Source organism: Aquarana catesbeiana, linkage group LG05 (assembly GCF_042186555.1).
Source record: "Aquarana catesbeiana isolate 2022-GZ linkage group LG05, ASM4218655v1, whole genome shotgun sequence".
Taxonomy (NCBI): domain Eukaryota; kingdom Metazoa; phylum Chordata; class Amphibia; order Anura; family Ranidae; genus Aquarana; species Aquarana catesbeiana.
In genome coordinates this window covers 412,225,320-412,253,228 of record NC_133328.1, presented here as the reverse complement: position 1 = coordinate 412,253,228, position 27,909 = coordinate 412,225,320, and the positions used below count along the sequence as shown (strand labels likewise).

At 43.6% G+C, this 27,909-nt stretch overlaps 1 protein-coding gene across 3 annotated transcripts in view; it reads left to right on the top strand.

Annotated features, from left to right (window-relative positions):
- The window catches only part of LOC141144989 (cytidine monophosphate-N-acetylneuraminic acid hydroxylase-like), a 489,338-nt gene that overhangs the window by 443,249 nt on the left and 18,180 nt on the right, over positions 1-27,909 (top strand). For all 3 annotated transcript variants that reach the window (XM_073631175.1, XM_073631172.1, XM_073631174.1), the window contains exons 10-12: positions 22,714-22,854; positions 23,699-23,873; positions 25,608-25,724. In XM_073631175.1, the coding sequence (XP_073487276.1) occupies positions 22,714-22,854; positions 23,699-23,873; positions 25,608-25,724 (433 nt within the window). The remainder of the gene's footprint in view (positions 1-22,713; positions 22,855-23,698; positions 23,874-25,607; positions 25,725-27,909) is intronic.

The following is a 27,909-nucleotide window of genomic DNA, read 5'->3' as shown; positions in this document are numbered from 1 at the left end:
TTAGGTATAACTACAATCACAGCCTCTGACATTGAGGGAGGGAGGGAGCCTTCTTTTAGCATTGTGAGGAGCAGTCTGTGGAATATAGGGATGAGGAGTTCCTTGTTTGCCTTATAGAATTCAGCAGGCAGGCCATCAGGGCCTGGAGTTTTTGCTGACTGCAGAGATGCCACTGCTATTTGGACCTCTTTAAGAGTAATTGGTTCCTCTAATGTGTTTCTGGCCTCTGTAGTTAGTTGAGGGAAATCAATCTGATCTAAGAATTCACACATATCTTCCTCAGTAGAGGTGGCCCTAGAGGTGTACAGCTGTTGATAGTATTGTGTAAATTGCCCATTTATATCCCTGGGGTCCGAGTGGATCACGCCCTTGTCATCCTTGACATGGGCTATGTGTAGGGAAGAGGAACGTTCCTTGGCCATCCAAGCTAGCATTCTACCTGTCTTCTCTCCCTGCTCGAAGATCCTTTGCGACTGAGCCAGCAACTGTTTCTTAGTGGTCTCAATTCGCAAAAGAGATATTTCTCTATGCAAAGACTGCATAGCATCATATATTAATACGTCTCTAGTGTGCACATATTCATTTTCTAAAAGGAGTACCTTTCTCTCAGCTTCCTCTAATGCCAACTGGGTATCCTTCCTGACCCTCCCAATTGCCGTTTTATATTGGCCCCTAGTATAGGCCTTAAAGGCATCCCAAAGCGTAGGGGGAGGGACCGTGCCCTCATTGATCGTCCAATAAACCCCCAACTCGCCCTCCACCAGGGGGACCACCCTCTCATCCGTAATCCAGAGCCCCGAGAGTCGCCAAAGGGCGTTGCCCATAGGGGAGTCTGTCTGTAATTTTCCTTGTCAAAAGAAGTTTATTGAGTATACAATGTTATAAAGATACATAAAGTAAGTTTACAAGGATCTATAAAGTAAGCTCATTGTTTTACAGTAGGGTTTATATAGGTAAATATCATGAAATTTCAAATATTAAACATTGGGTTCACGTAAACCTAAATTAAAGATATATATAATTTCCTTAGTTACTTTTGTAGGTATTTAAATGATTTATACCTACTATACATATTGTTTACAAGTAGAGTGTATATAGGTCAAATAAATTCTGATAATGAGCTTTAATTGTAAGGTGGAGAAAAGGAAAGAGAAAGAAGAAAAAGGGTTGAAAGGTAGAGGTATGGTCCACAAGGTTGTCCCGCTCGTCAGTTTATTATTCTTTTTAGTTCTCTTTGAAGCCTTAGAATGGGTGTCTCTGTAAGTCATTTAATCTGTTACCATGGCAACAGGACAGAGTCATTGAAGTTTGACAGGAACTGTTGTTTTATCCAAGGATGCCAAAGTTTTTCAAATTTTGGAATTTGATTTTGATCGATGGCTACCATCTTAGCATGGGACATTGTATTATTCATTCTGTGAATTGTTTCTGCTAGTACCAATGTAGGAGATTTCCATGCCTTGGCCACTGTTTGTTTTGCAGCCGTTATTAGTTGGATCATAAGTTTGAATTGAGAGAGTGTTAACCATTCCGGTTTTAGATTAAGTAAAGTTAAATATGGATCTGGTTGTATTATTTTTTTAAATATTTTAGATGCAATCACGAAGACTTCCTTCCAGAAGGTTTGGATTACTGGGCATGTCCACCATATGTGTAAATATGTGCCTATTTCTGGGCATCCTCGAAAACAAAGAGCTGAGGTATTAGGTGAATATTTTGCCACTCTAGCGGGTACAAGGTACCAGCGAGTTAGGACTTTATAATTTGTCTCCAGTGCTAAGATGTTGGGTGAAGATGACTTAGATGTGAGCCATATGTTAGACCAGTCCGTGTCTTCTAAAGTTCGTCCCAGGTCCTCCTCCCACCTCTGAACGTAAGAGGGTCTATTAAGATTTGCTACTCCATATAATTGATAAAGTGATGAAATTGTACCTTTAGCAAATGGATCTTTTGTACAGATTGATTCAAAAATGGATAATTGGGATAATGGTGTATCCCCCTTTAGGAATGGTGTATAGAAATTTTTGATTTGGAGATATCTAAATATCTCAGAGTTTGGTAGATCATATTTTTCTCTAAGCGATGGGAATGAAAGGAATGATTTAGATGCTATGAAGTCATTTAGTGTCTGAATGCCTGATGTTGTCCAAGCTTTAAAAGAATTTGGGTAGATCCATGCCGGATAAAAGGCCGGATTTCTGATAAAAGAAAGGAGAGGATTGTGTGGAGATTGTAACTGATATTTGGTTTTTAGTTTATCCCAGAGAGATAAGAAGTGTTTAGTTATGGGATTATGAATTTTAAAGCGGTCTTTAGGATCAAGCCATAATAAATTTGATATTAATAGAGGGTCATTTTCTGAAGCCTCTATAAATACCCATAATGGGATTTCCTGTTTTGCATGGTATTTGGACAGACTGGCCAAATGTGCTGCTCTGAAGTACTTAGTAAAATTAGGGTATCCCAGGCCTCCTTTATTTTTGGGAAGATGTAGTGTGTGTATAGGTATACGTGGTTTAGCAGAGCCCCATATAAACGAAGTTGCTCTTTTTTGTACTATTCTCAAAAAATAGGAAGGAATTGGAATAGGGAGGACTCTGAATAGATAAAGCAATTTGGGTAGAATAGTCATTTTGATTGCATTAATCTTCCCTATCCAGGATAAAGGAAGTTGCGACCATTGTTTTATTAGATTTGTGATCTGTCTTAATACAGGAGGATAATTGGTTGAGAATAAGTCAGAATGAGATGCTGTTAAATGAATTCCAAGATATGGGATTGATTTTTCTGCCCATGTGAATGGGAGTGCAACCCTAGCCGGGATCAATTCCATGTTTGTGAGTGAAATATTAAGCACTAGGCATTTCTTAGGATTAATCATAAGGCCAGATAGGGCTGCAAACCCATCAAGAGCTGGTATTAAGTTAGGACCAGAGACCTGTGGTGATGATAGAAAAAGTAATATATCGTCTGCAAATATACATAATTTGTGTGTAATACCTCCTACTTCAATGCCAGTTATAGTTTGGTTTGTTCTGATGTATTGGGCCATGGGTTCGAGTATAAGGGCAAATAATAAGGGAGATAATGGGCAACCCTGTCGGGTACCTCTTTCGATATTAAAGGCTTCAGATTTGTATCCAGCATATTTTATATAGGCTTTGGGTTTATTATATAATGCTTTGATCCATGTTAAAAAGTGGGGTCCAAAACCCCATTTTTGTAATGAATATTGCATATATTGCCAGGATACTGTGTCAAATGCCCTCTTAATATCGAGAGATAGAAAACATAAAGGGATTTTCCGTTTTTTAGCAATATGTGCCAATAACACTGCCCTGCGTATATTATCGCCTGCCTGTCTATTTGGCATGAAGCCTACTTGATCTCTATGTATTAATTTTCCTATAATGCTATTGAGGCGTTTTGCTATTATTTTTGCTAATAATTTAATATCAAGGTTTAACAGAGAGATAGGCTGATAATTCACACAGGAAGTATCACCAGAAAGGGGTTTTGGGATCATACAAACAATTGCCATTAGTGTTTCTTGCCGAAAAGAATGTCCATCTAGAAGTTTGTTAAAAGTTTCAGTGAGAATGGGAGAGAGTATTTCTGAGAATGTTTTATAGTATAAAGCCGAGTAGCCGTCTGGGCCTGGTCTTTTGTTAAGTTTTAGGTCTTTTATGGCGTTAGCAACTTCATCTATAGTTATAGGCTCATCCAAACTGCTTTTTTGATTCTGAGATAACTCAGGTAAGGTTATTTTTGAGAAGAAGGATTCAGCCTCTGTAGGATTAAATTCATTGTTTGTCTTGTATAAAGTTGCGAGATGTGAGTGAAATTTATGGACTATTTTAACTGGATTACAAGTGTAAACATTTTTTGATAATTTCAAACGTATTGGTTTGAAAGATTTGTTAGTTGAATTTAATGCCCGAGCCAAATATGTACCTGGTTTGTTTGTATTCATGTAGAAATTGTGTTTGGAGCGTTTGAGGGATTTATCAACTGACTCAGTGAGAAATAGATCGTATTCCAATCTAGATTTTTCCAGATGAGATTTTGTACTCTGAGATGGATTATCTTGAAATGATATGTAGGCTGCATTAAAATTAAGTTCTAGTTTTTTTGCTAGATTTTTGCGTTCCCGTTTAAATAGTGCCATTTGTCTTTGTATTGTACCACGCAAGACAGGCTTATGAGCTTCCCACAGTGTTATTGGGGAGATGTCTGTTGTATTATTAATTGATATGTATTCCTTTAAAGCTTGTTCAATGGCCATCTGATGTAGTGGGTGTTTGAGCATTATGTCCGGTAAGTACCACGTTGGGTCATGCGCTTTTGGTATGGCTGAGGCTATAGTAGTGTATACTGCATTATGGTCAGACCACGGAATCGGAATTATATCTGATGCAATAATTTCCATGAATCTACCAGATTGTATTTGGAAAGAAGTTGAGAAAAAGGTAATCTAGAGGTTATTTTGGATGGTGTAAAAGGTGATTTATCTAGAAATGGGAGGAGGACCTGGTTCGAATCCCCACACATTATCACTGTTCATATTTTGTGTGTATTAATCACTTGTAATATATGTGAGAGGAATGATGTAGGTTGCTGGTTAGGAGCATAGTAGGAAATCACAGTGATTGCTGTATCCATTATATAACCCATGAGTATCAGGTATCTACCTTCTGGGTCTTTAATTTCTGATGATAAGGTGAATGGTGTGGATCGGGGAAATGCAATTAGAGTTCCCCTTTGCTTGGTACAGGCAGAAGCCGTGTAAATTTGTTGATAAAAAGGAGAAATATATTTTGGAGTAGAATCTTTGGTGAAGTGTGTTTCTTGGAGGCATACTATGTGAGCCTTCTTGTTATGGAAAGTACGGAAGGCTTTGGTCCTTTTTTGAGGGACATTTATTCCCTGAACATTCAGGGAAAGTATATTCAGTGGTGCCATGGCAATAGATCAAATAGTTTTGACTTACTTTTTGTTATGCAGAGCTGACTGCGCAGATCAACCTGTGTGGACTGAAGAGATGAATAGATAGAAAAGAAACCAGTGAATTCTGGAGTAAAGAGTAAACAAAAAACATATGAGATTAGATGATACATTGTATAAATTATTTTTTGCAAGTAATCACAATTTACCCGTGAAAGAGAATAAATATCTCTCTCAGGGGAATAAGTGCCTTCGTCACACTCCCACATAATATGGTTGGGAGAATGAGGAGGGCTAATGGGGGTACACAGATCTTCCGCTTACAGGAGAGACGTGCTATGTCAAAAGACATCAAAATGATGTTTCATTAATTGGAGTGCAGAATATAGTTTTTGTTGAAATTATTTATTCCAGGGTGGTTGTATATGGTTAGTCTTGCCCTAGGCTAAATAATTCAGTTAGAAAGGTACTGTTAATAACTTTGGTATTGATGAAGATAGTTTGAATTATTTTGGGATTTTAACCCTTTTAGAGTAAACAATTACATATTTTTTTCATACGTAACTGTTTAGATATGTTAACTCATAAAATTGAGGTTGTATTGCTTCAGATTAGAATAAACAAAAACATAATTCTAGGAACTAGTTAGGTAATAATATATTTGTTTTAAGAAAAGAAAGAAAAAGCTTCCATTACTTCTGGATTATTGAACATATTTGTCCTAAAAAGTAATATATCTATTGTTATTACCTGATAATATATAACTGAACAAGAATTTCCTTATTTCACTTATATATTCTAAGGCTATATGAATCAGAAGTAATAAGAAATATAACTGGAATGTAACATGATCCCACACAGTGTGTGACTATCAGAATGCAGTTACATTCAGTTATAAATACAGGTTTTTTTATAGAGAACCATCTCTTAGTATAATAAATGAAGAGATATCAGGAATTAGGATGTCAGTCCATTGAATCTTCTTGGTCCATGGATGATGTGGCATAACGGCCTCTTTTGTGAGAATGATGATTCCCATTTTGTTCTGAAATTTTCTGGGTGCTGCCTGAAGGTGAAGATGATGCCATTCTTCTGCGTGTGGGAGTGTTGCTGCTTGTGGGTTCTGTCAGATTTAATTTTAAAAGGGTTTGTTGTAGTTCATCTGCTGATCTGCTTCTGTAAATTGTACCTTGGTAGTTAAATCTGACTGAAAAGGGGAAGCCCCATTGATACATAATGTTGTGGCGTTGCAGTTCCATTAGTTGGGGTTTCATGGATCGTCTTTTAGTAATAGTAAGTTGGGATAGGTCAGCAAAAATTTGATAATTGTGTCCTTGAAAATGAAGTTCCTTTTTTTCTCTTGCAGCAATTAGTATTTGTTCTTTCGTTCTGTAATAATGAAATTTTGTGATTATATCACGTGGGGGTCCATCTTTCTTTTTGGCTGTGAGGGCTCTGTGTACTCTGTCCAGTTCTAAACGTTCAATAGGGATATCTGGCTTTAGTTCTTGTAATAGAGCAGTAATAGTAGATTGCAGGTCTGTCACAGTTTCAGGTATTCCCCTTATGCGTAAGTTTGAACGTCTGGCTCTATTTTCGTAATCTTCGAGCTTAGTTTGAAGTATTAAATTCTCTTTTTTTAATTGTTCCAATTCTGTTATATTTTCTTGGGTTGTAATTTCAATTTCATCCATTTTTATTTCTAAGGCTGCGGTGCGGTTTCCCAGCTCTCTTATTTCTTTGGTTAGGCTTTTTGTTATTTGGTCTGAGGTTTGTTTTAAAGCCTTATGAAGCATCTTTTCAAATTGTAATAATATTACTGGTGATACTGAGGAGGCTTGTGGAGAAGTTTGTGAGAGGATTTGTTCTGTATCTGACTCAAATGGAAAGTCTTGCTGTGACATTTTCTGCCTGTGAGAGCGCCCTGATGCTGTATCTTGTGAGGTGACTGGAGCTGCTTCAGCTGCAGTGAGTGCCTGTGAGCTCTTTGTGAGGTGATTTTTATTTCTGCCACGGTTTCCTCCCAGTACCATATTTCCTGCCCAAACGTTCACAGTTTGTTCCCTGGGGCAAAAAGGTTCAAATGGATACCTTTTGAGCCTGCAGGCTCCGCTTTGTCCTTCTCTTCTCTCCTCAGCGGTGTGGAGCTCTAACAATGCATGTCTGCTCTGCTAGGCTCCGCCTCCTGCCCTCCTGTCTGTAATTTTAATAGGAGGGGAGCGTGGTCTGAAATACCCCGCGGCAGGATATCCACCTCAAGTATTCTGGGGAGGAGAGAGTCAGAGGAGTACATCAGATCAATTCTGGAGAATGATGCATGCGCCGCAGAGTGGCATGTGTACTGCCTCTCACCCGGATGCCCCATCCTCCAGATATCTGTAAATCCGTAATTGTCAGCCCACTGTGTCAAGGGGGTCACCCCTGATGGTCCCGCACCCATCCTATCCAGGTCTGGGCTTGGGGTCATGTTAAAATCTCCAGCCATAAGTACCCCAGCTGAAGGGTACTGAGCTATTATTGGGGTAATTTTCTTAAGAATCTCCACCGTGGCTGGGGGGGCATATATATACCTATTATGAGTAATTCTATTCTATCACACATTGCATGTATAGCCACATATCTTCCATCTGGATCCAGATGGAGATCTAGTAATGTAAACCCCACCGACTTGTGGACCAGGACACTGACACCCCGGGAGTACGAGGAGTAAGTCGAGTGATAATATGCACCGACCCATGGTTTCCGTAGTGCCAGCGTCCTGCCCCCCACCAGGTGAGTCTCCTGTAACACACATATATGCGGGTTGTATTTTTTCAAGAAATTAAAAACCAGAGATCTCTTGATTTTGGTATTCAGCCCTCTAACATTCCACGACAGCACTGTCAGTGGTGGCATTGATTCAATGTTAAAAATAGGGAGCCAGGTTGGTAGCCAACCCCCATCGGGGTCACTTTAAATCTAAGGAGGAAAACTAAGAGCAAAAATAGCATACATTTGTTACCCTGAAAATTAAATATTTGACCTCTCACGCCACCTGGTGGACAGAGATTCAAACAGCCCTGTCCTACAATACTATATACAGTAACACAGCATGTTGAGCATATGTAGCAGCAAAAAAGGGAAAAAAAAGGGGAAAAAAATATCAAAAGTCCCAACTCGGAGCAAAAACGTGTGCTCCCCATCCATCCCCCCCTCCCCCACCCCGCACCACCCCCCAAACTTCGGCGTGCCTCATTCCCAGAAACCTTCATGGCAATTGCCAATTGGGGAAATGAACAAGAAGGGGTCCGAGCGTTACAGTACACACAGTAAGCCTCCCCTTGCTGATGAAGGATAACCGTTCCCTGCAGAATAAAAGAATTAACTTCACCCGGAGAAATAAACACATTCCTCCGGGGGCACATAACTTGAACCTGTTTTCTTCTTTAAACCTCTAGATTGGTGCCATCAGAGGGGTTGCTTGTTGAAAACGAGCATTAGAGATGTTCTATCTCATATCTTCTGTATCCGCACTTTTTTAATCTTGTGCCTGAAGCAACTCATCAGTGTCTCTGAATGGTTTCCAGCCATTGCGACGCTTCTTCAGGGAAAGTAAAGAAACGCACCCTCTCTCCATCCTGGACCCTGAGCCTCGCTGGGAACAGCATACTATACTTTATTTTCTTGTTGCGTAGGTTCAGTTTGACTTGATCAAATGAACGTCGTTGCTTTTGAGTATCAGCAGAAAAATCCGGGAAGATCATTAACTTAGCCCCCTCATATCTCAGCTGCTCAACCTTCCTTGATTCACGGAGAACAAGGTCCCGATCTCTAAAGTTCAATAATTTCAGGATGAATGTGCGTGGAGGAGCTCCCGGGGGCCCCCGGGCAGCAGGCATTCTATGTGCCCTCTCCACCACAAAGACACCCGAAAATGCCACTTGGGGCAGCAATCCACGCAGGAGGTTTTCCGTGAATGACGTGGGATCAGTACCCTCAGCCCCCTCCGGGAGACCCACTATACGGAGGTTGTTCCTCCTATTTCTATTTTCGGCATCTTCTGCACGGGTTTCAAGGGATTTAATTTTTGTCTGCAGCGTGCGGAGCGAGACTGTATGGTCTTGCAACACATCTTCCGCGTCTCCCACGCGGCGTTCAGCCTCAGTAAGGCGGGTTCTGAATGTGTCCATGTCTCGCCGTATGAGGCTAATATCTAGCTGCATTTGCTCAATTTTCCCTGTGAGGGTTGACTGGCAGTTGGTAATAGCCTGCATAAGGGCCTCAAAGTTAGATTGCTCCCGTTCCCTTTCCAGAGGGGCCTGCTCCATGTTCTCAGACTGCGTCGCCATCTTGGAGCCTTTGGCGGGGCGTGGGGTCCGCGCGGGGGTATTCGGGGCACTTTTTTGTGAGTTGCGGGCTGATATAGCTGCCTTCCCTCTGGTCATACCTCCCTTCTCTCCTGCTTTCAGCTTGTGGGGGCCACGTATAGGGATTTAGTGTAGCAGGGTTTTAGGCCTACAGAAATGTGAAGCTGCAGCGGGACCCAGGTGACCACTGTGGGGTTCGTGGGGTGTAGATTAGTCTCTCCCTCTATGTCCTACCCTCCTCCGCCGTGGATTGCTGCTTTTTAGGAACCCTCTGAGCCAGCGGTCTGCAGGGAAACAGGGCTTTAGGCCGGGAGTAGGATTTCAGGCCTACCAACAGGCGCGGCTGCAGCGGGGCTCAGGTGTTCGCTGTGGGGTCCGTGGGGTGCAAATTAGCCTCACCCCCTGTGTCCTACCTTCCTCCGCTGTAAATTGCAGCTTTTTGGGAGCGTTCGGAGGCAACAGTCTGCAGGGAAACAGGATTTTAGGCCGGGAGGAAAGCGGAGCTATCTCACTGCACGTCCGCTCCGGTCGCCATCTTGGACACGCCCCACTGCTTGCGGCTTTAATGTAATGTTGGGTCCCGGCAATATGAATGAAAATCAGTGAGACAAATGGCATGGGTACCCCCCTCAGTCCATTACCAGGCCCTTTGGGTCTTGTATGGATATTTAGGGGAACCCTGCACCCAAATTAAAAAAAGGAAAGGCGTGGGGCCCCCAGGCCCTATATATTCTGAACAGCAGTATACAGGTGGTGCAAACAAGACAGGGACTGTAGGTTTGTTGTTAAGTAGAATCTGTTTGTAATTTTGAACTGGTACATTTTTAAAGTGTAGCTCCAGCCAAAAAATCTATTTGTAAGCTTTTTGGAAAACATAGGGAAGGGTTATCACCCCTGTTACATTTGTTTTGTTGTCTGTGCACCTCTTCAGAAGATTTCCCCTCACTTTCTGTCCCAATGACAAATGTTTTTTGAAAATTTGGGTTTTTTAGTGAAAGGGCTCTTTCACACGGGGCGGATCAGTGATGATCCGCCCCGTGAACACCCGCTGGCTCAGCGGGGATCGCTCCGCCGATCCCCGCTGAGCAGAAAGATGACAGGTCCATCGCTGCACGCTGTGCAGCTACGGACCTGTCAGAGCGCTGCTCTCCCCTATGGGGGATCAGATGATGACGGACCGTAGTGTCCGTCGTCACCCGATCCGATCCGAAAACGGATGGAAAAGTAGGTTTTTCCTCCGTTACACTTTTCGGATCGGAGCGGCGTCGGATGTCAGCGGACATGTCACCGCTGACATCCGACGCTCCATAGGGATACATGTATGTCCGTTTTTCATCCGAAAACGGAAGGATGAAAAACGGACATACGGATCCCCCGTGTGAAAGAGCCCAAACAAGGATTGGTGATAAAGCATCAGTGAAGAGGAGACACGTTTTTCCCATATTAACTCTTACAGGACAGAATTTCCCTTCCTAGGGGTAGATTTAATCTCACTTCCTGTGGTCTCCTTCCGTTTGCAAGTAGGAGTTGTTTGAAAGTAGGGGCCTGCCCTATATACTCTGCAGAAATTGGGGCCTTAGGTATTGGTGTTGCCAACATTCTATTGTTGAACAGTGGTAAAAAAAATTGGGCCTTTGGTGGTGGTGGTTGTGTTTCCACAACACTGTAAGCCCTCACAGTTACTCTTGGTGGGTGCAGGAATGGGCCCTGCTGTGAAATATTAGATCAAGAATTGTAATTGCATGTCCCTGTTGAATAGGGGGCAGAAAAATTGGGCCTTAGGCACTGGTGCCACAACACTGCAACCCCTCACAGATGCTATAGTTGGAGCGCAGGAATGAGCCCTGCTGCAAAGTATTGCATCAAAAATTGTTATACGCCCCTGTTAAACAGGGGCTGAAAATTTGGGCCTTGGGCACTGGTGCTGGTGCCACAACACTGCAATCCCTCACAGATACTCTAGTTGGAGTGCAGGAATGAGCCCTGCTGAAAAGTATTGCATCAAAAATTGTAATTACACGCCGCTGTTAAACAGGGGCAGAAAAATTGCTACAACACTGCAACCCCTCACAGATGCTATAGTTGGAGCGCAGGAATGAGCCCTGCTGCAAAGTATTGATTCAAAATTTGTAATTACATGCCCCTGTTAAACAGGGGCAGAAAAATTGGGCCTTTGCTACTGGTGGCAGTGCCCAGAACCAAAAATGTTCTTACAAGCTATCAGCATGAAAATTGAGGAGGAAGAGGATTGTCACTCAGCATAACAGGATAGGCAGTCTTGACGGGATCTCACATTAAATAAAAAAAAATCGGTTACATCAGCATCAGGTGCTTGGTAGCTGGTGATCCAAGACTGATTCATTCTTGTGAAGGTCAGCCGATCGACCGATTTGGTGGACAGGAGCACCCTGTGATCGGTTACAAAGCCTCCAGCAGCACTGAATGTGCGTTCCTAAAGAACCCTGGATCCAGGACAGGCCAGTAGCTCAATTGCATACTGTGCAAGCTCTGGCCAGTGATCCATCCTCAAGACCCAGTAACCCACAGGATTTTCAGTGGGAAAGGTGTCCAAGTCTGATCTTGCCCCTAGGTAATCCTATGTGAATCACCATGCGAATCAGACGCTGGCGATGGTTGCTGGAACCGATCAGACCTTGGGGCTGCGGACTAAAAAATTTTCTGAATGCATCGGTCAGACGGCCACCTTCTGTGACTGACTGAAGCCTCAGCAACATGTTGCCCAGGAGGACCAGGAAATTTTAACCTCCCAGGCTCTGGAAACGCATTGCACAAACCTTTCTGCAAGGCCTCCCGAAGATGTTTCATCCTCTGCTCCCTCTGCGACGGCAAGATAAGGTCCGCAACCTTATCCTTGTAACGTGGATCAAGGAGGGTTGCCAGCCAGTAATCATCCCTCCCCTTGATTCCACGAATACGAGGATCCTTCCACAGGCTTTGCAGGATCAGGGAGGCCATGCAGCCTAGGTTTGCTGAGGCATTCGGTCCAGAGTCCTCTGGGTCACTAAGGACGACATGATCCGCAGACACGTCCTCCCAGCCACATACGAGTCCATGGGTTTCTTAGGACTGTAAATGATCCCTTGAAGACTGCTGTTGATGCTGAGCCAGGCTCCACCTCAATGCTGACACAATCCTCCTCCTCCTCCTCATCCTCCTCCTGTGTGATCAGCGGGCATGCAGGAACACTGTCTGAATAAAGGGGGCCTTACTGCTGACCGCCCTGCCCAGCGAGGGGCAGAGTCTACCAACTTAAAAGGCAGCAGTTGAAGTGCTAGCAATCTAGCCAAGCTAGCATTTAACCGCTGGGCATGTGGATGGCTGGGAGCGAACTTCTATCGGTGGTGCAACAGCTGGGGCAGGGAAATTTGCCTGGTACAATCTGACGTCGGTGTAGCGATAGCAGATTGCCCGCAAGTACCTGGCTGCGACACACCTAATTCTACACCTTCATTCCTCTCAGTGCAGGTTTCAGAGAGGACTGAAGGTATAGTAGGGTTGGAGATTCCAGCTGATGAGGAGCAAGGAGAGGTTCGCTTTGTTCTTTGGTGTGGGTCTTTTAGGTGCGCTTGCCAACGAACTGCATGGCAGGTCGACATATGTCTGGTCAAGCATGTGGTGCCCAAGCAGGTGATGTTTTGGCTACGCGAGATATGCTTGGAACATATGTTGCAAATAGCAGCGGTGGGATCTGATGCACTTGTCTCAAAAAAGGCCCACACCAAAGAACTTTTAGAATAACGTGCAGAGACAGCAGCGCCCTGCACATGCGGAGCTCTGCGGTGTGATGCAGTCGGTGTGCTGCCCTTAAGCTGGCCCCTGGAGGGCATCCTGCCTCGTTGGAGATGTGCCTCCTCCTCCTCTCTCCTATCAGGCACCAACATGGAGTCAGTGACCTTATCATCCCCTCCCTCCTTATCACTGGAGCAAAGCTGGCAGTATGCTGCAGCTGGCGGAACATGACTGCCAGATTGCTGTCCTTCTTGGGCATCCCCTCTCTCTGGGCTCACATTACTGCTTTCCTCTAGCTGGGTACCATCATCGAAGCCTTCAAATCGCTGGGCATCCTCCTGGAGCATGTACCCAACACTGTGATCAAACAGTTCGGGGTACTCCTCAGGAGGACATGGTGGGGCTAGGGAAGGAGTGACTGATGCTATTGAGCTGAGGGAATAGGCCGCATTGGCAGCTGCTTTGCCAGACAAAGTACCCTGAGCCTGGGTGAGAGAGGATGAGGAGGATGAGGATGGCTTGGTCATCCATTCTACCAAGTCTTCCGCACAGCCAGCTGCCGAAAAAAAGGACAAGCGTGTCCTACGGCCATGTGCTGATGAGGATGCACCGTCTCCACGACCAGCACTGTTGCCTCTAGACACAGAGCCTGCTTGCCCTCTTTTATTGGCTTGTGACTGTCTGCCTCTCCTTGTTGGCCTTCCAGACATACTAATGGCATGCAGTGAGATGTAGCTGCACAAAGCTGGGATGTGTATATATATATATATATATATATATATATATATATATATATATATATATATATATATATACTGATACTGCAGCTAGCAGAATCAACTGCCTGCCTGTAGTATTATTAGTATGAGAACACCAGCAATTGTCTTCAGGTAGTTTTAGGTGCACACTGTGCAGAGGGCGCAGTACACTAACTGTAAATACTGCAGCTGCCTGTCTGTGGTACTAAAAGGATAAGAAGAACACCACCCATTTTCTTCAGGTAGCTTTAGGTGCACACTGTGCAGAGGACACAGTACACTAACTGTAAATACTGTAGCTGCCTGTCTGTGGTACTAATAGGATCAGAAGATCACCACTAATTTTCTTCAGGTAGATTTAGGTGCACACTATGCAGAGGACACAGTACACTAACTGTAAATACTGTAGCTGCCTACCTGTGGTACTAATAGGATCAGAAGAATACCACCAATTTTCTTCAGGTAGCTTTAGGTGCACACTGTGCAGAGGACGCACTACACTAACTGTAAATATTGCAGCTGCCTGCGGTACTAATAGGATCAGAAGAACACCACCAATTTTCTTCAGCTAGCTTTAGGTGCACACTGTGCAGAGGACGCACTACACTAACTGTAAATACTACAGCTGCCTTCAGTACTAATAGGATCAGAAGAACACCACCAATTTTCTTTAGGTAGCTTTAGGTGCACACTGTGTAGAGGACGCACTACACTAACTGTAAATACTGCAGCTGCCTGCCTGTGGTACTAATAGGATCAGAAGAACACCACTAATTTTCTTCAGGTAGCTTTAGGTGCACATTGTGCAGAGGACGCACTACACTAACTGTAAATACTGCAGCTGCCTGCAGTACTAATAGGATCAGAAGAACACCACCAATTTTCTTCAGGTAGTTTTAGGTGCACACTGTGCAGAGGACGCAATACACTTACTGTAAATACTGCAGCTGCCTGCGGTACTAATAGAATCAGAAGAACACCACCAATTTTCTTCAGATAGCTTTAGGTGCACACTGTGCAGAGGACACAGTACACTAACTGTAAATACTGTAGCTGCCTGTCTGTGGTACTAATAGGATCAGAAGATCACCACTAATTTTCTTCAGGTAGATTTAGGTGCACACTATGCAGAGGACACAGTACACTAACTGTAAATACTGTAGCTGCCTGTCTGTGGTACTAATAGGATCAGAAGAACACCACCAATTTTCTTCAGATAGCTTTAGGTGCACACTGTGCAGAGGACGCACTACACTAACTGTAAATACTACAGCTGCCTGCGGTACTAATAGGATCAGAAGAACGCCACCAATTTTCTTTAGGTAGCTTTAGGTGCACACTGTGTAGAGGACGCACTACACTAACTGTAAATACTGCACCTGCCTGCCTGTGGTACTAATAGGATCAGAAGAACACCACCAATTTTCTTCAGGTATCTTTAGGTGCACACTGTGCAGAGGACACACTACACTAACTGTAAATACTGCAGCTGCCTGCGGTACTAATAGTATCAGAAGAACACCACCAATTTTCTTCAGATAGCTTTAGGTGCACACTGTGCAGAGGACGCACTACACTAACTGTAAATGCTACAGCTGCCTGCATTACTAATAGGATCAGAAGAACACCACCAATTTTCTTTAGGTAGCTTTAGGTGCACACTGTGTAGAGGACGCACTACACTAACTGTAAATACTGCAGCTGCCTGCAGTACTAATAGGATCAGAAGAACACCACCAATTTTCTTCAGGTAGTTTTAGGTGCACACTGTGCAGAGGACGCACTACACTAACTGTAAATACTGCAGCTGCCTGCAGTACTAATAGGATCAGAAGAACACCACCAGTTTTCTTCAGATAGCTTAAGGTGTACACTGTGCAGAGGATGCAATACACTTACTGTAAATACTGCAGCTGCCTGCGGTACTAATAGGATCAGAAGAACACCAGCAATTTTCTTCGGGTAGTTTTCGGTGCACACTGTGCAGAGGACGTACTACACTAACTGTGAATACTGTAGCTAATAGGACTAATAGGATCAGAAGAACACCAGCAATTTTCTTCAGGTAGCTGTAAATACTGTAAAAACACCTGCCTGCCTGTCAGTAGGAAGAGAATAACAGGAACGGATCTATATATATATATATATATATATATATATATATATATATATACACACACACACACACACACACACACACACACACACACACACCACCTAGGATGCATATATATACACAATACACTGTAATTAATTGCCTGCCTACTCTATCTAACTTAAATCAAATGACACTGTCTCTCTGTCTATCTCTCCGCCGCCACCGCAACACACTACACAAGGCCACACAGGCGGCCTTATATAGTGTGGGGCGTGTACTAAACCCCCTAAGCCATAATTGGCCAAAGCCACTCTGGCTTTGGCCAATTACGACTCTCTGTACAGGCGGCGCTGTGATTGGCCAAGCATCATAGTGCATGCTTGGCCAATCATCAGCCAGCAATGCACTGCGATGCCGCAGTGAATTATGGGCCATGACGCGCCACTCGAATTTGGCACAAACAGCTCATAACGTTCGAAATTTGATGAACAGGCGAACATGCGATGTTCGAGTCGACAATGGGTTCGACTCGAACTCGAAGCTCATCCCTACTCAACAGCATCTTAAACCCTGCTCTTGTCAGTTGCACACTTCTCAACATTAAACACATCACTTTGTTTTACCCTGCACTGTGGCAACAAATTTTCAATCACACCATGTTGCTGTACCCCACCCTCATCAGCATGAGCAGATGGCGTTTCATTGCAGACCTCAAGCTTTTTAACTTTAACACTTACCTCCCCACTAAACCATAGTAGCCAACATTGTAAAAAAAATGTTTAGGGACACTTTTTTGGCTGTAGGCGGAGTCACATTATAATTAGGGGGCGTGGCATGCGTTTGTAGGCGTGGCATAGAAAAAACAAAAATGCTGTGCCAAAAATGGGCGTGGTTTACCCAAAATAGTGGGTGTGGCTTAAATGGGTGTGGCCCAAAGGGGGTGTGGTTAGAGTCTGAGATGAATGAGGGATGAAGAGGGAAAGGGAGAAAGGGGGGTAGAGGGAGAAGGATGGAGGAACAGCAGCTCCAGATCCTACACCACAATAGAAATATGTGTATTCCAGAGTTTAACAATCAGCAGATAAAGATACTCCAAACACCTGGTGTTAGTGCTTTAATCAACCCGGCACCATGGTTGTTATGGTGTCAGGATGATTGAAGCGTATTATTTCTATTATTACATTGTAATATAAAATTAAATCATTCAACTCACCATAATGCAGAATCAGTGGGACCCCTGAGCGTGTCACCTGCCACGCCGCCTGCCACCTGCAGAGTCCGTCCTTGCATCAAGTGTCCCCAGCAGAGTCCGTCCTTGCATCAGGTGCCCCCAGCAGAGTCCGTCCTTGCATCAGGTGCCCCCAGCAGAGTCCGTCCTTGCATCAGGTGCCCACAGCAGAGTCCCTCCTTGCATCAGGTTCCCCCAGTAGAGTCCCTCCTTGCATCAGGTGCCCCCAGCAGAGTCCCTCCTTGCATCAGGTGCCCCCAGCAGAGTCCCTCCTTGCATCAGGTGCCCCCAGCAGAGTCCCTCCTTGCAACAGGTGCCCCCAGCAGAGTCCGTCCTTACATCAGGTGCCCCCAGCAGCAGTGGTGCAGCGTGGGTTGTCAGCGCCCGGTGGAAGGCAAGAAATTTGTGCCCCATAACCTACAGACTTTTAGCACTCCCTGAGTACCTTCCCTTCCTACAATAGTACTTACCAACCTGATTCCTACACTGACCTACGTGATTCCTATACTGACCTCTACACTGACCTACATGATTTCTAGAATGACCATTACACTTACCTACCTGTCCACTACACTGACCTACCTCATTCCTATACTGACCAGTATACTGACCTACCTGTCCACTACACTACAACACCCACTACACTACACTGTCCACTACAACACCCACTGCACTACGCTGATTACTAAAACACCCACTACACTACAACACCCACTACACTACACCGATTACTACAACAACCCACTACACTACGAACACCCACTACACTACGCTGATTACTACAACACCCACTACACTACACTGATTACTACAACACCCACTACACCACCCACTACACTACACTGATTACTACAACACCCACTACACTACACTGATTACTACAACACCCACTACACTATACTGACTACAACACCAGACTGTGGCCCCCCTGTGATATCCAGACTGTGACCTCCCTGTGACATCCAGACTAGGGCCCCCTTGTGACATCCAGACTGTGGCCCCCCTGTGACATGCAGATTGTGGCCCCCCCCTGTGACATGAAGACTGTGTTGCCTGTGACCCCTGTGCCAACCATCCAGCCTGTGTATAGCCGATACAGTTTGTTGCTGTCCCCTCCTCGCAAGCAGCTTGTGTCCCGCTGTGTCTTCATGATGCAGCCGATCAATCGGCGTGTGAGGGGTTAATTTAACTCAGCTATATTAGTCGGCAGTAACTCTGCGCTCGGTTTGTTTTGTCTGAAACTGGCACATGCGCAGTAGCAGCAAAGGAAATCTTCTTTCATGGGGTACCGATCTGCATGCTACAATGGGGCTCCCCAGCCAGCGGTCACATGTTGCTCCACGGGGGGCGGAGGGTTGGCGGCGGCTGATCTCTTCCTGTTGTGTTCAGTGGAGAGGGAGAGGGGTCTCCAATCCCTGCAGCCACTGAAGAGAGAAGCCGATTGGACTGCCCTCTCCACTGAACACAAGGGGAAACAATACTCGTGGCAACGGTGGCGGCCATCTTTGTGTAGCCAGCTGTTGTTTTTAGCCAAAAACATTCCCGATTTTCCCGGGACAAAAGCAAAATCCCGGGAAAATAATCGGGACAAGGGTCCAAAAATCAGGATTGTCCCAGGACTGTTGGCAAGTATGCTAAACAGAGCACTGCAGCAAGGCAAGTCCTTTTTAGCACAAACAGGGGATCTCTCGTTCGGGTTCACTTCCACTCCTGTGTGCATATTCACATAGTCAGTCTTTTTCACCCAGTCTGCAGACTCACAGGCGTTGCTACGGGAAACCGCTCTCCTCTTGAATTTCCGGTCAGCCTGTTGCTCTCTCCTGCTGTATTTCCCCATGCGGTTACCGGGTGAAATGAAAGACTCTCGGGCTTCCCAGTCCTCTTTGTGGGAACAGTGAGCCACCTCTTCATAGGAGCCCCACCATCCAGACGACACTTCACTGGTTGCTATGGGAGACTGCATTCTCCCTGCAGAGCTTCTCCAGCAACTGTAACAATCCTCTTGAGCACACCAGCCAGGACTCTCATCAGGATCATTCCACCATTTGCCATAGGTCTCATGACTGACCTTGCCTTTGTTGCCACGGGCAACAACATGCATCTTTGCAGCAACAGATGCGCAGTTCCTTCAGAATTTTCTTTTTTTTTTGGCGTACTGTCTCCTTACAGCTGTGACACAGCACCCATCACTTTGCTTCACACAGCAACATCAATACACACAGTCTCTAAAACTCACGGTTTCCGGAATTCGAGGATCTGGACCAGCGTCATCCGTGCCCAAAGCCAATTTCTCCACCAACTGTGACAATTCGGGTTGATTAGGTTCAAGTGGTGCATGCATGTTTCCAGAAATGTGCCACTTCAGACTGCGTTTTTAGGGCATGGCAGCCCACTTTTATTTAAGGTAGTGAAAAAGTTCAAACAAACAGTAATCTTCCATCGCAGGGGGGTTCAACCATCACTGTATAAACACATACTATAGCCTCCTGGCTTACTCACTGTCAGCTTTGTGCTGTTACGGGCCACATCTGCCTGCTACAGACGTGCACACACAGGCTGCCACCTGCAGCCTAATGCCCTGTGCACAAGGTCGGACATTGATCAAACATTCCGACAACAAAATCCATGGATTTGTTCAGACGGATGTTGGCTCAAACTTGTCTTGCATACACACGGTCACACAAAGTTGTCGGAAAATCCGATCATTCTGAACGCGGTGACGTAAAACATGTACGTCGGAACTATAAATGGGGCAGTAGCCAATAGCTTTCGTCTCTTAATTTATTCTGAGCATGCGTGGCACTTTGTGCATCGGATTTGTGTACACATGATCGGAATATCCGACAACGGATTTTGTTGTCGGAAAATTTTATAGCCTGCTCTCAAACTTTGTGTGTCAGAAATTCTGATGGAAAATGTGTGATGGAGCCCACACACAGTCAGAATTTCCGACAACAATATCCTATCACACATTTTCCATCGGAAAATCCGACCGTGTGTACAGGGCATTAGACTCCAAGACCTCCTGTCTCTTTCTCCAGGAGCCATCTCCTACTGGGACCTTCCCGACCTCCCAGGCCAGACTTCCTGTCTGCCAGGTGGAGCTGTCTCCAAGTCTGAGTACTGACCTCTATTCCTGGAATGATTATGAAGCCAGCACACAGGTGTACAATTAGCAAGCCTACCAAAATCAGGCATACACTGCTCATATGCACCCGTGACATGGGGTCGCATTTCCACAACATGTATACAGAAACAGAAAAAACTGGCTCTGGAAGCTCTGTTTTGGTGGGTGTTCAGCTTCACAGCCTCTTGATGGTTTAGGCACAGGTTTCTTTGGCTGAAGTTTTTCCCCTCTGGAGATCATCTATCCTGGCTTCAGCATCAGGCTGATCCTCTGTGGCCTCCTCTATATCATTGGGATATTCCCCTGCCATGCAGGGGGTTTCACCTCATTCAGTTCCCTATTTGGGGGCTGGGCCACTAGGTGGTTCTGAGTTGCAGACAGTCCCCAGTCCCTTCTTGTGGGCCTGTCAGTGGCAGTGCCCACCCCTTAGTTGGACTGCTTTTGGACATCCCAACTATATCTGAATTCCTGTGTCGATCAATGGTTGAAAGAAAATATGTTTTTCTTTCTTACCGTAAAATCTATTTCTTGGAGTTCATTGAGGGACAGTGGGCCACCCTCTGTTTTTTTTATTTTTTATTTCTGCCCTTGATAGTACGTTTTCACAAAATTGTGGCACCCTGGGTTGAGGAGAGGATTAAAGGGAGGCTGACTTACAATTTCCTGTTTGTTCAGTGCCCAAACCTCCTGTAAACGTCAGTATAACCCAACTGTGTTCGAGTTTCTGTTTCCCTCAATAGATTCCAAGACTTTAAAAAGCTGTGCCCAAAGTAAGCGTGATGCGTAAGCACAGTGTAGCCCTGCTGAACTAGTCCACCTCTGTTCCGGCTACTTCCGGTGTGTGTCATTGTATGGAACATTCAATAAATGGACTTCAAGAGTGTCGGTGTGCAGCCAATTTCCTTCCTTATTATGCCCAACTACAGACGGAGAGCAATAGACTAGCCATCAATATTTCCTGTGGTCTCCCTGCAGGGCTTTTGCTTCTTAATATCATAGCCATATATCAGCAAGAACAACTGTGAGCAGCACACCATTGACATAACAAATCTCCCTCTTAATCTCATGAGACAAGCAGTCAGAGGGAGCAGTGCCTTATATTTAATACTGCAGATATAGTAGTTGCACTGACTGTGAATCCAGTATCGATCCCTAGTGCAGGGATTTTAAACTGGGGGGTATCCATACACCTTGGGGTATGGGAATCAAATTTTATGGAGCACTGGACTGGATCTTTTAATAATGTACAGATTAAAAAACAAACAAAAAAAAAACAGGATTCTCCCCAGTGGGGAAAGGGTTATTGGAAAATGCATTGGCCAATGACGTTGATAATTGTAAACAGGCTAAGAACCTCTATCCTAGTGAATAGATGCAACTTCCCCCTCCTTCAATTTTGCAGGCAATCATTCAGTAAAGTTATTCTTCATCCCCAAGCCTTAAAGTGAAATTAGACAGACACAGGACTTTCTTCTTGTTAACAGAGGTGGGCAGTGGTCCACTGCCTCAAACAAGACTTTTACAAGTTTAAATGGTGGGAAGGTTACATTTAATATCCCCAAAGACGTAGGAAAGCAATCCTATGTCTGATGTTTTGATGAATAATCATGGCAAACACATCAAACCAGCCAAGTGTGCATGTGTATACTCTGTGAAGCAAGTCAATCAAACTCTGGGTTTCCGAACTATCCATCTTGAACTATCAGCTTTCATATAAAAGTGATCCAGATGCATACGTCCCTCAAAGCATATGTGCATTGCTCAGTACAGCACCCTGCATATTTCAGCCTGTCATGGATGTTGATCGAGTGCAGAAAGAATGGCTGGATGCTGCACTTGTCCTTTTAAGACACTGAAAAGTGTGGCGATTTGACGCTGATAGGCCAAACTCCCCTGCATGCACAAGCCACATAACGTAAACAAAAAATGTACTTCCTTTACGTTCCCTAACTGGGCCATATTTTCCTTCATGTTTTGTCTCACATGTTCTCCCTCCTGGACACTGTAGCTTACAGTGGGAGAATTTCAACATCAGAGGCAGTGCTGTCAATCCAGAATGCATTAGGCAGGGCTTGATGTGGTCAGATGTTGATTGAAGAGTTACAGGCTGATATCCATGCCAACCACAATATTTTTTCATCCCACTGGACAACAATCAGGTACAGCTTACATTCAAGGCCAGATTTATATTTTCCTACCCTCTAAGCTAGCTCCCTTGCTCCGGTTTCCCCCCCCCCATCTATTTAATACTACCTTGGTGACAAAACCAGAAACATGTCCACAGTATAGTTCTATAGTTCTACATTAAATAGTCAGCCCCGGGACATGACATACAGTTATACAATCACATTATATCTTCAAAACTGAAGGAACAGATTTTCTCTTCTTTATTTTTGTATATTGTATATAATTCACAACCCTGATTTCCTGTGATCCATCCCTGTGATTTATTTTCATTGCAGGTATATTAAAGAGACAAACATTAAAAATGATGCTTCAACATTGAATCAGCTGATAACTAAAATGTCAAATGTTATTACCTGGACTCCAAAGCCAGGAGCAGTGCTGGATGTTGGCAGGGTATTAAAGGACCCAAGTGACAGGTAATGAATATGCAGTATTTGCCTTATCTTTATTGAATAAATATAGTAAACAAGAATTTTTTGCCCCAAAAAAGTGTCACTAGGCTCAAGAAAAAAGTCCTGAAAATTATAATCTCAGTACTTGTATTTGCAATTAATCCACCTTATGGCATCCAAATACTTTAGTAGACTAATTTTGACTGGTTGAAATTGAAGGGTCGATGTGAAGCTGGGTGAAATTATTGAAAAATTTAATTATTTTTGGTTCCTATTTTTGGTTCTACTGTGCATAAAGATGTAATAATACTGTACTTTTCTACCTTGGTCCTGGGAAGCATTCCCCCTCCTCCTCAATCATCCTTAGCAGTGAGTGGTGTCCTTAGTTACTGGATGCTAAACTTGCTCTGCCAAAGACCAGTGTATTTCCTATGATTGTAAGCTCAGTCTAGTTGCCACAGTCAGGATGGCTTTGTGAATTCTAAGGCCTTCCCACAGCAATTTAAAAAAAAAAATCCCCCATGTATAATCACACCGTATTTGACATTGACACCTGAGAAAATTCTTTAGAATTCCTTTTTTCTGCAAATGACCATATAGCTAGTGCAAAGTACACCACTAACTGCTGTACACTAAAATCCTACATATCAAAATGTACATTAAAAAACCTGGAAGGCATACTGGACCTCTTACAGCAGCAGACTTTTTTTCTTAAGTTCTTGTTTTAAAAGGTTGTTCAGAAAAATACTTGTAGTAATTTATACGTATATGTAAAATAAGGACCAGATACTTGTTTTATGTCTGTATATTCATGCATTTTGATAATTTAAAATAAAATAAAAGTTAAAAGTGAATTTTCATTGGATAGGGAGGCCATTGTTGATCCACCAGAAGGATCCAAAATTTTCAAAGATTCTTGGGACTTTGGTACATACCTGGATGCCATGTCTATTTCATTTAAAGATGAGATCTTTAACTATCCATCCTGGATTAAAGAATATTTCACCTGGGCTGGGTTCAAAGGCTATAACTTGGTTGTCAGGGTAAGTACAATGACTTTCATTAAGTCAGTATTATCGCTATTATTTCTTAAAGCTGAATTCCACATAGATATAAAAAAATGCAGCTATGTATTTAAATATATATATTTTTAACTCGTGCTAGTGCATATGTCTGAATTTGAGTTCGTTTCAGCATTTATAATCTGATGTATAGTTTATAGGCTAGGAGAAGGAAAGCCAGCATTAGGTACCAATCAGACTCTGTTATGTTAACATATAAGGCCCTGTTACAGGGAATACTATGCTTCTTATATCTGGAGATGGCACATTCATATAGATTACTTGGCCAAGAGTCACAGCCAATCATCACTTCTATAGCTGAGGTGAGAGGACTCTGTTCTGTCCCCCTAAGGAGAGTAAGCATTTCAAGATAAGAGGGATCTGCGTCCCATATTTGGTATAAGGAGTCCACTAACTATCAAACATAAGGCACTAGCTAATCAGTTAGGTTCGCCTTTTGCAAAAGAAATGTATAATCCTCAAGAGAAAGTGCTGTACATGAGGGAGAGGTGTACTAAGGCCCCTTTCACACTGATATGCCCCATACACACGGTCGGATTTTCTGACGGAAAATGTGTGATAGGACCTTGTTGTCGGAAATTCCGACTGTGTGTAGGCTCCATCACACATTTTCCATCGGATTTTCTGACACACAAAGTTTGAGAGCAGGATATAAAATTTTCCGTCAACAAAATCCGTTGTCGGAAATTCCGATCGTGTGTACACAAATCCGACGCAAAAAAGTGCCACGCATGCTCAGAATAAATAAAGAGATGAAAGCTATTGGCTACTACCCCGTTTATAGTCCCGACGTACGTGTTTTACGTCACCGCGTTTAGAACGATCGGATTTTCCGACAACTTTCTGTGACCGTGTGTATGCAAGACAAGTTTGAGCCAACATCCGTCGGAAAAAATCCATGGATTTTGTTGTCGGAATGTCCGAACAAAGTCCGACCGTGTGTACAGGGCATTACAGTTTTTCTGCATTTTTACCTTGCAAGACATTCACAAGAAAAATGTTTCCCTTTAAATCCTCTGGGACTTTTCACATCACTGCGCTGTGAGTGCGGTGCATTTTGAAAAGTCCCGCATGCTGCACCTTTGGTGCGGTTTTGAAAAACGCACCAAAAACTCAGCTTCTCATTGAAATGAATGGACATCAGGGTAAAAACGCACCACGATTTGCGTTTTTGGTGCGTTTTTGAGTCACATATTCATTTTTCACAGGTGTAGGCAACCCAAAAATGCAACAGAAATGCACAGGATACGCATTTGAAACACATCAAAATTGCAATAAAAATGCATATGTGTTTTTACCGTGATTTTGCTACAGAGAAGTGTGAAAGGGCCCTAAGTCTGGATTCACATTTATGCGGTTTTAGTGCTTTTTGCATTTTCAGATTTGCACTACAGATGGTGTTCCATAGGAAACCATGTTAAATGGACTGTAGTGCAAATCTTGAAAATGCAAAAAGCACTAAAACTGCATAGGTGTGAATCCAGCCTAAGAGAAGCCTGTGCCCTGGATGCAAGTGTGAACAAAAACATTAGATGTACTGGCCTAGTTTATCATCCAAAAATGTGTTCTTGGACCTTTACTATGAATACACCATCTCTTTTTCTCACCTGTTACAAACGTGCTAGAAAGACACATTATGTCATGGTGTTAAACAAGTTGTTCATATGTTATAATGTCATATTATTTTTCTTGTAGATGATTGAAACTGATGATGACTTTGTTGACTTGCCTCAGGGCTACAACTACTTGGTAGATTTCTCAGACCTTTCTTTTCCTACTAAAAGACCAAACCGTGACCATCCTTATGAAGAAGTAAGTCTTTAGTTCTATCTCTTCAATCATATCTTAAATGAAACCTACTGTACATAATGTTGAAACAAAAACACAAGGCCTCCTCAGTTAACCACTTGACCTCCGGAAGATTTACCTCCCTTCCTGACCAGGCCATTTTTTGCGATACAGCACTGTGTTACTTTGACAATTACACAGTTGTGCGATACTGTACCCAAATAAAACATATGTCCTTTTTCCCCACAAATAGAGCTTTCTTTTGGTGGTATTTGATCACCTCTGCGTTCTTTATTTTTTGCGCTATAAACAAAGAACGACTGACAATTTAAAAAAAATATATATATTTTTTTACTTTTTACTATAAAACATATCCAATAAAACAATGTAAAAAATCAAACTTCTTCATCAATTCAGGCCAATATCTATTCTGCTACATATTTTTGGTAAAAAAAATCCCAATAAGTGTATATTGATTGGTTTGCGCAAAAGTTATAGTGTCTGCAAACTATGGGCTATTTTTATTTTTTCATTTTTACTAGTAATGGTGACAATCAGTGACTTATAGCAGGACTGTGATATTGCGGCAGATAAATTGGACACCTGACACTTTTGACACTTTTTTGGGGACCAGTGACATTATTACAGTGATCAGTGCTAAAAAAATATGCACTTTCACTGTACTAATGACACTGGCAAGGAAGGGGTTAACATCGGGGACGATCAAAGAGTTAACTGTGTGCCAAGCTAATGTTTCAGTGTAGTAGGGGAGGTGCTTTTTCTAGTGGAGGGCATGGATCAGTGTTTCTGCTTTACAGAAACACAGGATCCATGCCTTCTGTACTGACAGAATGACAATCTTGTTTACATAGGCAGACTGCCATTCTGTCAGCGTACCGAATGATCAGCTGGTGCTGGTGGACTTCGGGTCCACAGGACCCGCTGATAAGCTCCTGCTGTGTAATATCACAGCGGAAGCGAGCCACCAGTGGCACGCACTCGCGCACGATACCCAGAAGTGCTGTATCACACACACACACACATATATATATATATATATATATATATATATATATATATATATATATATATATATATATATATATATATATATGTGTGTGTATGTATATGTGTGATCCTGTGCAGCGTGGCCACCCTGTAGCAGTAAAACTGCTATGGGGCGGTTGGCAAGTGATTAAAGTGGTCGTAAACCCTTACGCAGTGAAGTGACCAGCATTAGGTGATACACAGAGGTAAAACAAATCCTCCTACATAAGTTGTAGCTGTGTATCTGAAGCCATTTCTCTGCATATCACTATAAAAAGTCAAAGAGGAAAATTTTGCTTCTTAGATCGAGGAGCAGGGGGCAGGAATCTGAAAGACAGCTCTGAGCCCTAATAGTAGAAAAGGAGAACCACCACCCCCCTTTCACACAGTATGAAAAACAAGCACATCTATGAATATGAGTCACAGGCTGAGCGCTGCAGTTCCCTCCCCCTTTAGGCCCCTTTCACACTTGGGCGGGGGCGGCGTCAGCGGTAAAACGGCGCTATTTTTAGCGCCGCTTTATCGTCCTTTTAGCGGCGCTATTCGGTCGCTAGTGGGGCGGTTTTAACCCCCGCTAGCGGTCGAAAAGGGGTTAAAACCACCCGAAAAGAGCCGCTGCAGCAGCACTATGCCGGCGGTATAGCCGCGCTGTCCCATTGTGAAGGAGCGGTGTAAAGATGCTGCTAGCAGGACTTTTTTCAGCGTCCTGCCAGCGCATCGCTCCAGTGTGAAAGCCCTCGGGGCTCTCACATTGGAGAGACTGCAGTGGCTGTTTCAGGGCGCTTTGCAGGCGCTATTTTTAGCACTGTAGCGCCTGCAAAGCGCCCCAGTGTGAAAGGGGTTTTATCGTTTTAACTCTTGGTGTCTGGAAAAGCTGCCAGAAGTGCCTCATGCTGACAAGAGAAGAACAAGGCAGCAGAGAGAAATGATACTCAGTGCTTTGGAGAAAAACAAGTATACAGTATAGAAGGATGTGCTTTTTTTATACTTTATGCCTGGGGTTTACAACCACTTTAAGGAACATACACCCAGAGCTTAACTACTTAAATACTGGGCACTTTTACCCCCTTCCTGCCCAGACCAATTTTTAGCTTTCAGCGCTGTCACAATTTAAATTACAATTGCACGGTCATGCAACACTGTACCCTCAAGAAATTTGTAT